Source organism: Thunnus maccoyii, chromosome 5 (assembly GCF_910596095.1).
Source record: "Thunnus maccoyii chromosome 5, fThuMac1.1, whole genome shotgun sequence".
NCBI classification, from domain to species: Eukaryota; Metazoa; Chordata; class Actinopteri; order Scombriformes; family Scombridae; genus Thunnus; species Thunnus maccoyii.
Genome location: NC_056537.1, coordinates 13139372 through 13157163, shown reverse-complemented (window position 1 = coordinate 13157163; position 17792 = coordinate 13139372). Strand labels below are relative to the sequence as shown.

Genomic DNA, 17792 nt, shown 5'->3' with positions numbered 1-17792 from the left:
ATTGGATAGTTTAGTGTTTTTATTAAATCTGCTTATATTTACTGTAAAATATTGCAATTAATACAGATATTTCCCAGGGTTTCTCTTATTCATGTAAGAGTCCATTGTCCAGAGAACACCGAAACATCAGCAGTCACTGATTATCTTTGATGATGGATCTTTTGACCTGATGCCCAGAGTGCTTCCTACTGCCAGAAGTTAAAAAGCATTTTCCATCTCAGTTATTGGACTAATAACTGGTGCCAACCTGCAGCGTAAGCAAACAAGGTGTCTGCAATTTTATTGCACATTAACCTGAGTATTAACCCACATTTGATGCACTTTGGAGACTTTGGGTTTTTTTTAATGAACACAAGTGGACTGATGCAGATAAAATCCAGTCACGACAACATATTCAGTGCATGATAACAGGAACATGAGGAAATACAGGTGTCTTTTTTGGTTTGACACAAAAGTCCCTCTGTCGTTGGTGTGATAGCTCAGGCACTTGATTGTTTCTTCTGTTCATAAAAAAGACATCACACAGGTAATTCAGTCAGATATCTTAAAAACAGGAAGTCAAAGGTGTTAAAGATGGTAAAAGGTGTTTTTCACTTCCAATATTCACCCAAAGCAAAAAATTTGCAGGTATTTAATTCACCTACGTATCATTGGCCTTTTCTATTTCCACTGAAGCAGTCAATGTTGTGTCATCACCTCCGGTTAGTGTTGCATCCTGTGAGTTGTGTGAATCTGTGGCTGAAGGTTTATTCACTGTATCACTGCAAGTAAAGGACAGAAAAATATGAGTCAAAAGGTTAAACTTAATTAAATATTTTTTAGTAAAACAATTAACCTGTGCTTTATTTGTAGTTACAAGTTCCACGATGACCCTTGACAACAGTTTAAACTTTATTCTGTATCAATTCACACAATTCACGTGGTTACTATTGTAAATCAGATTCACACTGGTTATGGTGCAGTAGTACCTGAACTTGTAGTCTGAAGGGAGGCTCAGACCTAATCTGTAGTCTCCCCTGGTTCTGGAGATTTGCTTTTGAAGGTCCCTGACTGAGCAGCTCTGACTACTGAATATGTAGCCAACAAACAGCAACTTCCCTCTGATGTACATCTGTCACATTAACAAGGAGAATTTATATTATATGTGTGGAAAATTGAAGAACCACATTCACATACTGATTGATTTCATAACAGAGGAACCTACAGTATGTGTACACAGTATCCTGTCAACGGTAATGGCTGCTCTATGATCTCTGAGTAACACCTTTGGGCCTTCAAGTGCAAACACAGTTTCATGTCACTGTGATTCTAGTAATTTTAGTTTGATTTATGGACTGCAGGAGGGATTTTCATCTTACTGCAAAAATCAGTGGAGCAGCTGTCATGACTTTGGGCAGCGCTTAAAATTAAAGCTCCCTTTTGTAATTAAGAAGTGTCATCCCTCACTGCCTGTCAGCCTACAGTACCTTTATAATAAATGTCTGGGTTTCTTGGAAAGGACAGCACCTTACAATAGTCCTCCTCAGCCCATCCCCCAACTGCTATCACCTCCCGTGCTTCAGGCAAGCACTGCTGCCACCCAGTGGGATCCATGAAAACATGCAGCGGGCAGAGGATGCAGCCTTTGGCCAAAACTGCAGTGGGTTTACTGACCAGGATCATCCCAGGAGCAGCATTGTGCCGATGCTGCAGCAGGAGGTTCTCGACTCCACAGCTGCTCTTCCCTGTTGACATCTCATATCTCACCAGGCGAAATGAGTCCATCTGGCACTGGATTTGAAAAAAAAAACAGAAACCAGAAATTACCAGAAATGCAAACAATATCCTGCTGACTGTAGGGTGTCTTTCACTGGCTCTTTGTTTTGTAGCCTTTGCAAAGCTTTGTTGTCCTTGCAAAATGTGCATCAGTTTCCAGAAAATTCCTGCACATTTAGTTCACTTCATTATTAATCCGGATGTTATTTTTAACTGCATTGATACAAAGAACAAGTGATGCATACACAGACTGGGTAACCATACATATGATTACATGTGTTACAGTGTGTGAACAAAATAGCAGAAAATTTCTTCTTTTAGCATTTGTGTTTTTGTTATTTTGTCTACTATGCCTGTATGTAAGACAGCATTTACACCTGGGTGCAGGGCATGGTTCTGTGCTTGTTCCTCCTCCTGTAAAGTTGCTCCAGTGCATCTTGGTCAGGCGCTGAGTGTGTGTTGATAGGCTGGCGTGGTGGAGTCACACACACCACCAGGATCTGTTGACTGTGTGGAGGCTGGCCCATAACAAAGGCATCGTACTCCAGGTCTGTCACCACTGGCATCACTGTAGTGCTGCAGCAGCACCGCCTCCGCCCCCCCTCCCCCAGTATGGCAGCTCTCAGCAGAGGAGGGCACACTGTGAGGGGGATGGAGGGGGTGAACGACGACTGAGCTGGACAGCAGGTGACAACGGATAGTCCAGACAACTCTGGATTGTTTGGAATAATCACTGACCTGGGAGGATGAGGTGGATTATGAAGCTGTCACTGTAAATAGGGCTTTTATGAACTGCAGTAAACAACATTTGAATGAGTTATGGCGCCTCTCAGTGATACAAGTGGATCTTACTCCAGTTTGATGTTGCCATGAATTTGAAGTGGTCCAATCTGTGTGACACGGGACTCTTCCTTTGTTTGCTTTTTAGGTGTCCTGGCAACAAAAAGGTAAACAGTGAAATTACCCCTAATTAGGGTTTATACAATACAGCATACAGCTGTACAGAACTCAATAAAAAGCACAAACACATGAAACTGATCAAGAAACTGCCTGTTTTTGACAAAATCACTGGTTTCTGTTTAAGGGTAGATAAATACACAAATACACTAGATCCTACAATTCCCATAATGCCACTCTTTTGTTTTACCCTTTCTGCCTGGTAAATGCCCATGTCTTTCAAACTCCATGCCAAAAGTTTATAATACTTCTGTTACAAGTTTAAAGTCCCCGATCCCTGGCAAAGTACCACTTTAAAGGAATAGTTCAACATTTTGGGAAACGTACTTATTAGCTTTCTTGTCGAAAGTTAGAAAATTGATACCACTGTCATATCTCTCATGTCTGATAAATATGAACCTGGAGCCAGGAGACGGTTAGCAGGGGGAAACAGTTTGGCTCTATCCAAAGGTAACAAATCCAGCAGCAGGATTATGTGCTGAACTATTTCTTTCACAAAGCCCCATAAAACTTTTAGAGTTGCTGGTAGGCAGATTTTTTTAACCACTGGACAGAGCCAGGCTGGTTGTTTCCCCCCATATTTCCAGTCTTTAAGCTACACTAATCGTCTACTGGCTCCAGTTTCATATCTGACAGACAGATATGAGATACAGTATCAATTCATCTAGAGAGTCTTAGAAAGAAAGAAATCAAGCATATTTCCCAAAATGTGAAACTATTCCTCTAACAGTTAAATATTTTTGTCTTTTTAAACAGTGTTTTAACTGTAAAGGTCTCACATGATGACACTGGACTTCCCTGAAACATCCTGGTCCTACAGTATTTATCAGTGTGCACCTTGGCAGCTTGACTGAGGAGTCCAGTGGTATCTCTGCTGGTGCTGACAGGTGTCTGTGCAGCTCCTGTAACTCATTCCTGCTCTCCTCTGGCTGGACTGGCTCAGCATCTGCACGCTCAGGTGGGTTCAGAGAGGGCAGAGCAGCTGACTGTACCTCCCTCCTCAGCCTGGTCCTCAGTGGGGCATCTGGCATCCGCTTCGTGTTAGGACACTTGATACCTGAAGGAGAAAAAAAGGTCAATCAGAAATGCACACAGACACTGAGTGACACGAGTGACCGTGAACAAGATCCTGATAGAACTATTCAATAATGTTGAGTTTGCAAGATGAGGTGATACTGTAACTTTTTGCTTCATTCAACTACTTGAAACAACCTTAGCAGGTCAGATTGGCTCAGTGTTATTTTTATTTGCACTACAAATTTCATCATGAAGTATATCAGTTTGATCACATATTTCAGTAAAGCTCAAAAGGCTGCATTCACAAACTCAGAGCTGGTACGTACCAATAGCCACACGATAATAGTCCAACCAGTCATCCAGGACGTTTCTTGCCCTCTGCTGAAGTCTCTTCAGCTCCCTGCCAGCATGCCCTCCTCTTCTCCACTGTGCTGACGGCCCCTCCAGCCCCTCCAGCTCTCTGTCCATCTGGAGGACCTCCCAGGAGCACACAGACACCTGCCACACATCATTATACGCATGGTAGCTTATATGATATAGCACAGCATAAGACATTTATCAAGCTGCTCTATGAAAAGTGACTCAACGAAGGCGTCTGCAGAACTTTTAGAGGCTCCAGATGTTTTTCCTGTTTCATATCAAAACACCTGATTATCAAAAGAACTGTCTGGTGTCATTTAAGTCCTTATCTTTAATTCACTCAAACATTATATTGTCATAGAAAGTCTCTTACAGGTGTTAGTGTCAGGTTCTTCCTGCTTTCTATGACCACAACAGGGGATTTCACCTTCCTTGCCTGCAGAAGGTCTTGAGCAGTATCAGAGGTGAACCTCCCATCTGTCTGCAAACAAGTCTGCCAAAGCAGAGTAGAATTGTTTATCATAAATCTTTTAGCTTGTTTTTGTCATGTACTAGATAGTCTTATTCTCACCGTTTCCTTTGATGGATTCATGTTAGACAGAGCGGAGAGAGGGAGTTGAACACTTTCATTGTCACACCTAAAGCTGAGCATGGCAGAAGTGCCACTGAGCAACTGCACAGTGATCAGATCTGACAGCTGTAGGAGACAGAAAAACAAATTTACATGTTACTATAAAATGGCAACAATCTTGAAAAAACAGTTTTCAGTATCGTGAGCACTCATAAGCTGTGCTGAATTCATCCATGGCCATCTGATCTGCATGCAGTGAACCCACTCTAAAACAAAGCCAGCAGCCGTGATGAAAGTTGAACCTCTCAGTCCTGTCAGAGACTTTTAGTGTTCATCCATCAGAAGGTCATGCGTCATACCCAACGTCTCCTGCTTTGTTTCCTCTAAATGTGACATTTTCGATACGTACATCTTACAAACATCTCACATGACAGGTGAACCTCGGATCTTTAGTCCTACTGACTAGGCTTGTCACTGAATATCTTTCTTGTCTGGAGATTACCTCTGGCCTCTTTTCTATGCAACATGTTGCTGAGCTGATGTACAGCAGTTTAGACACTGACACACTGTCGTTGCACGAAAACAAGTGAAGAGAATTTCTTTTGTGTCTTAACTTTGACTTAATTTATTTATAACACAAAGAAAGCGGACATAATTTCCAGCTGTGTATATATTAAAAATGTAGTATTCTCGAATGTTAAAGCAGTGTGGCTGCTCTCTCACGTGTATAACAATCTTCTCTCTCAGTGCACGGTCTGCCTGCCAGCTCCACTCCTTAGTTATGCTCCCATAATGGTCACAAATGAATCCACCATCCTGGTCCCACAATGCTGTAATGGCGGAGCTGCAGGAACAGACAAGGAAGGATTATATTGTAAAGCTGTCATACATAAACGATTAGAGACAGAATGTTTAATTTATACAGAAGATCTCACATATCAGCTATGAATTCACCTCAGAGGGTGCGTTACAGCCCCGTGCCCAAACGCTGTGATAGTAGCCAGAATAACGGGACATTCACTGTCACTGAACACATTGGTGTATAAGCCTCCGCAGGGTAGACCTGAGTGGCTCTGGCACACTGCCATATAACCAGATGGGTAGCTGAGAGAGCAGGCTCAAGGGTCAAAAAGTCAGCTGGAATGACACATTTCCCATATGCCCCACACTACATTTGCTTCTTGGACAACCACAAGTAGAAGTTATGAATAAACATGATAAGAGAAGGATACTATATGAATGAAGAACCGTCATTGATTCTGTAGTGTAGTTTCTTGCATGCTGGATCCTGCTGCTTCAGCTCTGGTATCTGGGGCATCCCGTTAACTAGAGTGGCAGGTTTACTCCTCGTTCTCTTGTCCTTCAATTTTGCCTTTGCGTCACCATAGTGACGGAGTATGAGTGGTTTGTTCAGGTCCTGTTCAGCTGTTTCCAGTTTTCTGTGTGAAGATTAAGTAATTTTTTATGCTTAAATAACTGATTTCCCATGCAACTAATTAGCATCAGTTAGCATTTTTGAAAGGTTACATTGCAAAATGAGACTTGCAAATGTAAAATTCAGTAAGGATTTCTTGTGTACTGACTGAAGGCCATAACTCACCAAAACTGAGAGATAAACTTAAATTAGGCATTAAATTTAAAACAAGTTTAGTGACTGAGGCTATACTTTCAGCATGCTAACATGCATAGGATGACATTGATAACGTGCTGATGTTTAGCAGATATGATGTTTACCATGTTTATCATCTTAGTTTAGTGTGTTAGCATGATAACATTTGCCAATTAGCTAAAAACAAATTACCGTTAAGGTCGATGGGTCTTGCAGTATTTGGTATTTGGTCAGAAAGTTGATGTGATGATGAGGTTTTTTGTCCTGAGGGGGACATGAATGTCTGTACCAAATTTCAAGGCAATTCATCTGACAGTTGTTGAGACATTTAACTTAAAATCACAAACGTCAACCTCATGGTGGCGTTGGAGGATCATCAAAGTCATTAGGATTCATCATCTGGAAACATGATTACACAAATGTTGTGCCAATCCATCTAGTAAATGTAGAGATATGTCACTGGATTAGTGAAAACTTGGACATGCTGTTGAAACTAAGGAAAAGGTCAGGGCATCACCAAAGTCAGTAGGATGCTCTGGGGACCATGAATGTCTGTCCTAAATTTCATGGCAATCCATCAATTAGTTATTGAGATATTTCAATCTGGACTAAAGTTGTGGACCAACTGTCTGATTATATTAAATTTTGGAATGTAACCCCTCATTTGGCACACTGTTATAATAAATGCAGCAGCACAGGTCAACAACGTACACTGGATTTCTTGCCGCCTGCAGTCGCTCGACCACCCACTGACACAAATTCATCCTCTGAGGTGCGTCACATGAGGGCTGCTTTGGCTGAATGATCCAACCTGGACACAAATCACATTCAGTGAAAAACAGCAGAGGCACAGCAGTGAATAGCTGTCATTAACACAATGCTTTAGCTCCATGCCATACCTGGATCTTTACAGCTGCTGGATGAGATGGAGAAACTGATGGTTGTGGAAGTGTGAGCTGTTAGGAAGTGAGGAGAAATATGGAACTTTTAGTCAACATATCACTCACTACCAGTGACATCAGGGAACTTAATAATGTAACTCAATAGCTCTGTAACCGATTAACAGGCTGAGTACATCTGTGCCCATGCAGCTACCAGCTACCATTTCCTATCCCGTAAACCAATCCTCTCACTTCCACTAGCTGCTCTCAAGTTCAAGTCTTAAAAGGTCCCAAAAAATTACTTTTCATTGTCATTTTCTTCCTTTACTGAGTCATACAGAGACGCATTTTCATTTTAAATGGTGGACTGTAAAATTCAGTCATACTCACTGCTAATTTTCCACTAACTTTCCATTTGAATCCATAACACTAGCATAATGTAATAATAATAATAATGTATACTATGTATAAAATATTAAAGGCGTGTGTAATAACAATTGGCTTAATTAATTATTAGCAAATACTTTATCAATAATTTCTTGATTAGAAATAAGCAATTTATTTGTACAAACAACTTTTATGTTGCCAGGTTGTGAAAAAGCCCTTTGGTTGATGTTTATCATCTGGTGTTTCTATCTAGCCAACAGTTTATTAAAATGTACAACTTGTCTGATTATTGCAGTGGAAGAAAAACCCAGTATTGATGACTTATTAACATTCATACCATGACCTTTTATTAATGCCTTACAAATCTGCAATTATACATTCATATCATTTTCTCATCACCTTGCCTGCAGTTGTTGATAACTTTTTAACTCATTGACTTTAGTTCTGATACTCTGCAGCCCTTTTCCAGAAGATAAGCACTTAAACTGTCCTTGAGTGGGATCTTCCTGATGAATTAAAAGAGCTAGAAGACAAATTATACCAGAGGAGGACATACACCAACCAAAATCAATTTTTCACAACCTGGCGAAATTTGCCCTTATCAGTGGCTTATTTTTTATGTTTAAAGAATTAATATATTATTTATTAACCATTAATGAAACCATTGGTGGCAATTTATACACTTTATAATGTATGTATTTTGAGATGTAGGCTATGAGACCATTTTCCATAAGGAAAAAACGAAAAGAAATGATGAAGTTATGCATAATAAAAATGTAAAGAGACTAATTCTCACATTCTAGTATCTCATAAATTTGATTTACCAATGATTCATTTCTAGCATGTTTCATCTTGTTTTTTTTGTTTTCCTGGCAGAAATGGGCTTCCATACCTGTGACCCAAGGATTCATTTACCTCTATTGTAGTTTGATTTGCGCTTTTTCATGCGTGTTTTTCTCTCAGGGGGACCAACATGTCCTCCAACAAATGCGTTTCTTTCTCCAGTCTCCTTCTTGTCATTGGCGGACACCTGACGGGGAGTTTCGTCCAACTTCAGGGTTCCTTTGGACTTTCGTCGTTTGTCAGTCCTTTCCGGACTTTTCAAGTGCACCGCCCCTGCAGTCAGATCCTGCCAGGAGTAATTCAGAATATTTACAATCCCGTGTGGAAGACACTCCTCCTCGGTCCACTTATGTTGGGAAAGTATGCGAGCCAACTCATTTAATAACTGAGGGGCTGCTCGCTTGTATGCGTCCATCGGATCGTGGTCCCTCATGTTCAGTGCACCACTGACAGCAGAGGAGGTATCAGGTTTACCATCCCCACATGTTTCACCTGGAAGCCCCTGTGTGAGCTCATCACTTTTACCTTCTTTGTTGTCATTCTCTGGATTACTAAATTAGAAAAAAAAACAATAGAAAGATGAATTGACAGATGGATCAGAGACAAAAGTGTAAAAGAATGTGTTGCAGGTGAATTACCTTTGTACTGTTTGTTCCAACTGCGCTCCCTCATTTGCAACATTAAAATGCAAAATGTTGCTCCTTGTCCCTTTAATTCGGTTTCGTCTTGTTGGCTGGGGAGAGGTAAATTAAATGGTTAATGTATTGCAGGTGCTTTTAACCCACAGTCAGCAAAATGAATCATTAGCCCACCTGGTCAAAGAAATACAAAGGACCGGTGCTGCATTCTGTCGGCGCACCAAATGAAGTCATTGTTTCCCCCCCAAAAAAAATTCACAGGAATTTGTTAAAGGTTCCCCACTTTCAAAAAAAAAACACAGCAGGCTATACGTCCTTGCAGCAAAATAATAGCAACACAACCCAACTGAAGTGCCTTAAAATCATCCACCTTTCACTAGTGTAAATGTACCTCTGTCCACTCAGTGTGCTGGCTTGTTGCTTGGATACACTGTCTGTTCTACGCCCGCTCCATATACTCGCGTTACGCACCATTAATGATCGACTCCGGGCATCAAATTCAAAGCCTGTCAGTGACAATACAAACAACAAAACATCACTCACAATTACAGATAAGGTGTCTAACGTTTGCCAATGTGGACATACAGAAGTGACACTCAAGTGGCTACTGAGGAGCTGCAGTCACAGGTGCGCACAGCCAGGTAACATTTGATTCAGCGATTGAATGGTCAGAGAAAGTGATGCTTCTGGCATGCAGTGCAACATTTACTACAGTAGCAGGACACGATGGTCACATAAGCAAGCATTTAACCTCCATACAGAATACACAGGGATAGTGTTGCTGTCCTATTACAGTTTGTCCCAATGTGCAATTTCCCCACAGAAAAAAAAACGATGATAAATGAAAGTTTTTGTTTCTGCTCGGAGGCTGTGAACAGGGGAGGATCGTCTTCCTCTATTCGGGTCAAGTTGTTGCACAGAGATAGTCTAATAGCTCATTATTGGCTCAGCTGCCCCCAGCACACTTTTCTGCTTTGACCGCTGGAGGCTCCCAGCAGCTTATGCGTCACTTCATCTCTCAGTCGCTGATCATGGCGGAGCTACAGCTACAGCATGAAGTGGAGCCTCAACTTCTCAATGGGGACGACTTGAACGAGGAGAGAGAAGATGCAGACACCTCAGAATCATTAAAGAAAAGGAGAAGAAAGAAGAAGAGGAATAAGGCATCCGCACCAGGTAAGAGGCATCACTTTGCAGTTAGAAATCGTTGCGCTAAATTGTCTCTTCTAGTGCCGCTCGATATGGAGCAAGAGCATCAAATATGCGGGACAGGAGACTTGCCAACCTGTCAGAGGGTATTCCTGTCCAGCTGTCCCAACTCTGAGCGGCTCCTGCTGGAGCTGAGGGCGCTCATCTGGAAACGGGACATTCTCTGAATATCAGAATCTAACATCAAAACTGATTGAAAGCTGACATTTGAAAATATGCGTGGAATAAAATTTGATTTTACTCCAGATTAAATATGTTCTATCCTATAAATCCCTCTAAGCTGCATGAAATTATGCAATAGAAGTATCCACAGTTTTAGTGCAATAAGATGACAACCACTCTTATGCAAAAAACCCATGCTGATAATTGCAGCCTTACTGCCTCATGTTGTGAAAATATAAAATCCCAAAATGCCCCAGTTGTTGAACCTTGCCTAAGTCAAGTGGTCCACACAGCACTGTCTTTGAAGGGCTAAATGTCATAATGCTGCAAGGTACATATGCCCTTGAGGATATTGACTCCCAAGGTATAGAAAGAAATTATGCACAGTCCCTGCCAAGTTCAGAACATAGTGGATGCACTTTCTTGAAACGACTCTGAACCACAAATAATTTACTCACTCTGTGTGTGTATGTGTGTGTGTCTCTGTGTGTCCATGCATGTGCATGCACGCCACTGACTGGTGTACACGTGCGTGTTCACCTGCACATGCATGCACGAGGGTGTGTGACTTTGCAGCAGGGACAAATGAGGCTGAGGGGGATGGAGATGCCGGAGGTGTTGGTGATGTGACAAAACAGTTGGAGCAGCAAACACTGGAGGACAAGGAGAGGGAGGAGGATGGAGAAGAAGGTAACTCCTCACTACCATCATCATCATCTGCAGTGGTGATTGTGCTGAACTTTCAGTACACACAGTGAAATTCAGCTGGTCATATCTGCAATGTGATATCTGATTTTCAGTAGCACAATGGGAGTTGTGCCCAAGCCCCTGTCAATATTTCTCACTTTACAAACTGTATTGAAACTAATGATGCTTTCAACAGATGGGGAAGAGGGAGAGAACTCAGCTGGAAAGAAGAAGAAGAAGAAGAAAAAGAAGAAAGGATGTAAGCAGTTTTTCTCAGCGTAGCTTTCTACAGATGCTGTTTTGTCAAAGGCTCTTAAAATTAAATTTACATTTGGTCGATTCAGAATTTAAATTGAAACTGCAGTTCACATCACAGCGTTTCAATAACTCTGTAAGAACCTTGTTACAGCGAAATATTTTCCTTGTCTACATCCTGAATTGACTGCCCCAGAATGAGTTGAAATCATTAGATAAATACAACAAGTGCACAAAAACAATGTGACTTGGTTAATTGGTGTCAAGAGATTTACACACAGTGCAGAGCTGACACGGGAGGTGTAGGACAAAATGTGACTTTACATGTCGAGCAGACGGGACAAAATTAATGACAGCACTTTCTACATAAAGATGCTACACAAATCCAGTGAAAGCCGATTAATGTCAGTGTTACAGCAGCAGAGGTGTCATTGACCTGAAAGTAAGTGACACTAAAAAATCCTACATATATATCAATATAACCCACTATTTGATAGTGTTTTCATATTGACACAGATCTTTCTAGCAATATAATTCAACATGTTTTCTTTCACTCAAAGGTGGCTTAATTGGTCTGTAAACCAGGGACTGTATAATTATTCTATAGCTAAGATAAAGTATCAATGTCATAACATGTAGGTAAGGATAACTTGTGTTTTCTTTGCTCTCTCCTGCTGCTTTCCTCTGCTTCTCCTTCTCTCTATCTGGGCCATAGTGAAGGGACAGACTGACCCTCCCTCAGTCCCTATTTGTGAGCTGTATCCCAACGGAGACTTTCCAAAGGGAGAGGAGTGTGAATATCCCCCATCAAAAGACGGGTGTGTGACCTCCACATCGTCCCTCACACTCAGCAGTAGTCTTCCACTGTGTGACATGCCTAGTTTTTATTTAGGTCTCTCTGCTTTGTACTTATTTATATATTAATGTTTCAGGAGTAGATGGATTAATTGTGTCAGATTTCACCTCAGTTTATGTATCAACACCGCCTGCACTTGTGTAGAGTTTCTGCAAGAGCGTGGCTGGATAACATACCTTCTCTGCAAATATTTTTATAATGAAAAAATAATGAGTGCCTCCTCTCAGTGGTATGCCTACCTGGTCTACCTCCCACCAGGCGCAGCGCAGCGTGGCGGACCACCAGCGAGGAGAAGCGGGCGTTGGACATGGCCAACGAGGAGATGTGGAGCGATTTTAGGCAGGCGGCTGAGGCACACCGGCAGGTCCGCTCCTACGTCAGGAGCTGGATCAAACCAGGGATGACTATGATTGACATTTGGTGAGACATACACTGAAGGATTGTCCTTGAGCCCCTTTTTTATGGGACTTTAATCATGCCCTCTCATACTCAGTCTGGAGACTTATATTAATATGGTTTCAGCGCATCTTTGTCCTAGTCTCCAAGAAACTTTCAAAATGATCAGGGAAAGCAAGAGAATCGCTTTGGGGTTTCACCCTTTTCTGGATGCTTTGTCTGCCCTGACAACAGCCTCATTGTTCCTGTCATCCACTGTCCCTTTGTGCTTTCTGTTTCTGACAGTGAGAAGCTGGAAGACTGCTCCAGGAGGCTCATCAAAGAAAACGGGCTAAAGGCAGGCCTGGCCTTCCCCACCGGCTGCTCCATCAACCACTGTGCTGCTCACTACACCCCAAACGCAGGAGACCCCACCGTGCTGCGCTATGACGACGTCTGCAAAATTGACTTTGGAACACACATCAACGGTGAGAGCACACTAATAACTTTTTAAGTACTTTTGGAGTTGTGTTGTGCTGTTTCTCACTTGGCATTTATTATGACACAGTAAAATGATTATTAGATTATAATTCTCAATGCCTGATAAATAAACTGTTCTCATAAATTGATAAACTTCCTCTTTTTTGGAATGAATGTATTCTGAATAGGGCTGAAAAATGATCATCTAATGTGGTGGGATTTGCTGAAATTTACATGATAAAGTACCGAATCATTTGCTCTAAAACTTGAAGGAGTCTTGTAGCCTTTTTGATTGTTGTATTAATGCACAAAATTAGATGTCTCAATTCCATAAGACAAGGCATAAAGTGTCACCAATGTCTTTCTCCTTGATCAAGTAGAATAAAATACATTTTTAAGGCAATGGAGGCCGACTTTAGACAGTTTTCTTCATCACCTTGTAACACCTGTTATGAATAACTAAGATGTTTGGTCTTCCAGGTCGGATAATCGACTGTGCCTTCACCGTCACTTTCAATCCAAAGTATGACAGGCTGCTGGAGGCTGTGAGAGATGCAACTAACACTGGCATCAAGGTAACACTGCTCTTCTACCAATGTTTTGTATTTGGTAGTACTTCCCGAGTAGCTACCAAGGAACGAGAATAATCATATTCAGAGCACATTTACAATGATATTTATATTTATATCTATAACCTCTAAAATCATATTATGGTGACTAAAAAGTTTTTGAGCTCTCTCTGGCTTGTGTCATTCAATAACTAATGAAAGATTCCCAGACAAAACTTAGTATTACGTGTCACTTATGTAGGATGATATTTTTTTCTTCACTTTATGTGACATGAAAATGAAAGTAATGATAACATGATGTACGTCTTTACATGAGGAGACACACATATAGTAACTACTATTGCACATGCATCATATTGTATGTACAATATTATCAATGGGTCTGCTCCTCAATACTTGCGTTCACATATAACAATACAAACTCAGTGTAACTATAATATCAGGGCCAGTATGTGTTCATATTAAGTGCCTTGTGTAAAAAATGGAGCCAGAAACTCATTTTTTACACTGCTGCCATGTTGTGGAGCAGCCTTCCGTCACACATCCAGTTGTTAGAAAACGAAACGGGCTTATAGAAGTAAAGTTAGGACTTATTTATGAAATTTATTTATAGAATAGGGTCACAGACATGTAATGAAATTTGCAATGACATTTTTACTTCAGCCATTAAAGTTGTCCTTGTTGTACTTAGGTGTTTTGATGTACAGTACCAATCAGTTTGGACAAACTTTATCATTCTCGTTTTACTGGAACTGTATGTTTTTATTATTTTTTATTTAAATTGTAGTGATGTGTTTTTGGATTTAAATGTATTTTTTAATTTTATGTGTGATTTTTTTGTCTTATAACATCTTGGGTGTAATGTCTTAGTGTTTTAAATTGATCATGTTATCCCATGAATTTAGTTTTATGTCTGTAATCCATAAATAAATCATATCATAACAATATGTGCATAATGAGGAAGTAATGATTAAGATAAGATATACTTTACTGAAGTGTCTCATCAGTAAAAGGAAGTTCAGGGACAGATGCATAGATAGTTTATATGCTTTACATATCAGTGGATCCCCAAGTACTGATAAGGGACCTTAAAAAACTAAAATAATATACATACTAATACACATTATGAGCATCTACTGTTTACAATATGGAGCATGAAAAACAAATATAATAGTAATATAGTACCATATATAGTACAGCATATGTACATAGTAAGCATGAAGCGAAACCAATAATGACAAATATTGTGAGGAGATACAGGAAATGCAATAAATAATGAAAAAACTAAAATTGCACTTGATTATTTATTGGTTTTGTGCCTCTTAGCAGCTGATTCTGAGTTCAGGAATGATTCATTAAGGTGGTCAGTATACAGATTTACGTATAGGAACTAACCATTAAATATCTTACCTTATCAACCTGTCAAATAACCTGTCAACATCTATTATATAGGCATTGATTTATTGCTATTCAGGAACTATTTATCAGCAGTTGTCTCCTGATTTATACCTTGTTCATTCCTCGGTAACTACTCTGGAGTTTGTGCATCTTACTGTGACGTGTTTCTTCACTGCTGCACAAAAGGGGAGTGCCAAATATTTCTTACTATCCAGGATGTCTGTGTGCTAGGAATGCAAACACGTCTTCTGTCCCAGTTTGCAGGAATTGATGTGCGCCTGTGTGATGTTGGCGAGACCATTCAGGAGGTCATGGAGTCCTATGAAGTGGAGATAGATGGGAAAACATATCAAGGTAATATGAGGTAGTTTATCACCTCCTCTTCATGCGCAGGCTCTGTAATGCCTCCTTTTTATTAAAGCTCCGTGTGCTGTTCTCTTTATAGTGAAGCCAATCAGGAATCTCAATGGCCACTCTATTGGACAATACAGGATACACTCAGGAAAGACAGTTCCTATTGTAAAAGGCGGAGAGGCCACGAGGATGGAGGTTTGTACAGCAGTGTACACAGCTTACCTGATTCAAATTGTTATTTCAAATGAACCAAATATTACTAGATTCTGGAGCAGAAGACAACACTGCAGCTCTTTTTACTGGAGCGTCTGAAATAAAAACCGTTCTTAGCTGCTTGACCTTGCGTATAAATAAACCCTTTTTAATTCTTAAGTGTAATTGGAAGAACATGAGGCTGGTTAGGGTTACGACGGGGTGTGGAGAAGTGTTCCAATTCACTGCTCTAACAGCTTCTTAGTCACCCTCGTCAGCACTTTAATTACAACTTTAATGGAATTACCAGCCGCATCGAGTAGCAACACGTGTTAAAACTCCAGCCCCTCGTTTCACTGTAAGAGCAATGAATTGTGGGCATCCACAGTTCATTAACAGGCTGGTGCTTCACCAAGGAGGAACATGGTTTTGCACTATCTTCCATTTCCTGAAACCACACTGAGGTCCATGCTTGCCTCACACCCGCACAGCTGCAGTACATGACTGGATTTGGACAGAACTGAGCATTTTAATTGGCAAGTTGCTGCGTCAAGCTTTTTACCTGATGGCTTCAGATGGGGAGTGTGGAGGGGTTGGGGATCTGCTGCTGATGTGGCAGCTTTGCGTGTTGTATTTTTAGCTGAAGTGTGTTGGTGTAACAGGGCCATTACCCTCTTTGTGATCAGAGAGTGCACGGGTGGAGTGGCAGCTGGGCGTGCCACGGGGCCGCTAGCACTTTGACTGATTATCGGTGCAGTGAGAGAGGGTGTCGCAGTGTTATCAGCTAATACCACAGGGACTCCGACAACAGTCACGCACTGATAGAGACACAAAATGCCAATGAAACTCAGCCAATCAACCTGCACGAGGCACAGCTCCAGAGACGACACCACTGTCTTTAATAGACCACTTATGCATATGTCAGCCGCTGACATCTTGAGGTTTTCGTTAAATTTACTGTCTGTTTCCCTGAAGTGATTTTGTCCTTTTCCGTAACATCACACCCACTCAGCCCTTCTCACATTTCCATAAATGTGCATAGATACAGTGAGATAAATTTAGACTTTTTCTAATCTATAAAAGACTTTCAGGGTAATTTTTTCCCAGCAAACAAATAAATTGAAATCTGTCTTTTCTTCCACTGCTTCTCAGGAAGGTGAAGCTTATGCCATTGAGACATTTGGCAGCACAGGAAGAGGTGCAGTGCACGATGACATGGAGTGCTCACATTACATGAAAAACTTCAATGTTGGACACGTGCCAATAAGGTTTGCTCTTCTGTTATCATCTTATCCCAGTGTTCAAAATACAAAATACTGATTCCAAAAATCTATTTATAGGTTGTTCTGCTCCTTATTGTCTGTCTTCCAATCCGTCATCCTAACCAAAGCATCTGCATATTAGTTTACATCTATAGATTCATATTCAGTTTGTCAAATTTGTCTCACTTTTGACTGTATGTTGTTACTATGCCGCAGACTTCCAAGGGCTAAACATCTGCTCAATGTGATCAATGAAAACTTTGGCACCTTGGCATTCTGCCGCCGCTGGCTGGACCGCTTGGGTGAGAGCAAGTACCTGATGGCATTGAAGAATCTGTGTGACCTTGGCATCATGGACCCGTACCCACCTCTCTGCGACATCAAGGGCAGCTACACCGCCCAGTACGAGCACACCATCCTACTCAGGCCCACCTACAAGGAAGTAGTGAGCCGTGGAGACGACTACTAAGCATGCGTGAAAACTCAAGTCGAACCAGCAGGAGCATGACAGCTCAGAGACAACAAACCTCTTAAGACTGATAGCAATTATGCAATATTTCTCCAAACTAAATTTCCACTGCTTGAGTACCTTTAGGTAATCGTTTTAGCAAGAGCAAGAGACTTGTGTCATGGCAGTAGCTTACTAGTTATTTATTTTCCAAAGGGTCAAGCCAATAGATAAAGGGCATATCTTTAAGAAATGTAGTGTTGTCATTTTAGTTATATTTTGATGTGCTGCTTTTAGAAAATATGCAAAGGAAATATATGCAAAAGAATATGCAAAAAAGGTTTTGGCGAACACCTCGCCTAAAAATGCTATGCTTTGTTGCCTTGTTAAGACCTTGTGAGGAAAAACAACTGCTATGAAATATTTATATTTCTATATTTCTTTGCTCTATTTTGATTTTAGGCAGTTTTATAATAAATAAATTGTTATAAATCTCGCATTGATGGCTGTGTCCATATTTATACAGG

At 40.9% G+C, this 17792-nt stretch overlaps 2 protein-coding genes across 3 annotated transcripts; one reads left to right on the top strand and one right to left on the bottom strand.

Moving 5' to 3' along the window:
- Nucleotides 1–4: 4 nt before the first annotated feature.
- Nucleotides 5–9403, bottom strand: LOC121897407 (uncharacterized protein C3orf20-like). Its single transcript, XM_042411856.1, has 18 exons — nucleotides 9193–9403; nucleotides 9019–9113; nucleotides 8453–8931; nucleotides 7169–7225; nucleotides 6981–7080; nucleotides 5893–6099; nucleotides 5615–5764; nucleotides 5384–5504; nucleotides 4661–4786; nucleotides 4463–4582; nucleotides 4056–4227; nucleotides 3550–3769; nucleotides 2608–2688; nucleotides 2133–2493; nucleotides 1654–1770; nucleotides 969–1111; nucleotides 645–761; nucleotides 5–500 (listed from the first exon to the last, which is right to left on the bottom strand). The coding sequence occupies exons 1-18, from the start codon at nucleotides 9250–9252 to the stop codon at nucleotides 395–397; spliced, it is 2832 nt and encodes a 943-aa protein (XP_042267790.1). The 5' UTR covers nucleotides 9253–9403; the 3' UTR covers nucleotides 5–394.
- Nucleotides 9404–9414: 11 nt separating this feature from the next.
- On the top strand, nucleotides 9415–17762 carry LOC121897408 (methionine aminopeptidase 2-like). Of its 2 annotated transcripts, none has more exons than XM_042411857.1 (12): nucleotides 9415–9645; nucleotides 10041–10194; nucleotides 10966–11079; nucleotides 11273–11335; nucleotides 12047–12149; nucleotides 12446–12607; nucleotides 12869–13050; nucleotides 13523–13617; nucleotides 15267–15363; nucleotides 15455–15558; nucleotides 16708–16823; nucleotides 17034–17762. In XM_042411857.1, the coding sequence occupies exons 1-12, from the start codon at nucleotides 9592–9594 to the stop codon at nucleotides 17284–17286; spliced, it is 1497 nt and encodes a 498-aa protein (XP_042267791.1). In that variant the 5' UTR covers nucleotides 9415–9591; the 3' UTR covers nucleotides 17287–17762. The 2 variants fall into 2 exon arrangements, with proteins under 2 accessions (XP_042267791.1, XP_042267792.1); XM_042411858.1 differs by having other exon boundaries at nucleotides 9415–9659.
- Nucleotides 17763–17792: the final 30 nt, after the last annotated feature.

What these genes read in the sequence shown, in the direction of transcription:
- LOC121897407 (XM_042411856.1), bottom strand. Translation starts at nt 9,252, where the DNA reads ATGACTTCATTTGGTGCGCCGACAGAATGCAGCACCGGTCCTTTGTAT. An exon ending in CTATTATCGTGTGGCTATTG is followed by an intron (nt 3,770 to 4,055) that starts GTACGTACCAGC and finishes TTTCTCCTTCAG; the next exon opens with GTATCAAGTGTCCTAACACG. An exon ending in TCCTCAGTCAAGCTGCCAAG is followed by an intron (nt 2,689 to 3,549) that starts GTGCACACTGAT and finishes TTTTGTTGCCAG; the next exon opens with GACACCTAAAAAGCAAACAA.
- LOC121897408 (XM_042411857.1), top strand. Translation starts at nt 9,592, where the DNA reads ATGTGGACATACAGAAGTGACACTCAAGTGGCTACTGAGGAGCTGCAG. An exon ending in CTGAGGAGCTGCAGTCACAG is followed by an intron (nt 9,646 to 10,040) that starts GTGCGCACAGCC and finishes TTCATCTCTCAG; the next exon opens with TCGCTGATCATGGCGGAGCT. An exon ending in GAAGAAAAAGAAGAAAGGAT is followed by an intron (nt 11,336 to 12,046) that starts GTAAGCAGTTTT and finishes TCTGGGCCATAG; the next exon opens with TGAAGGGACAGACTGACCCT.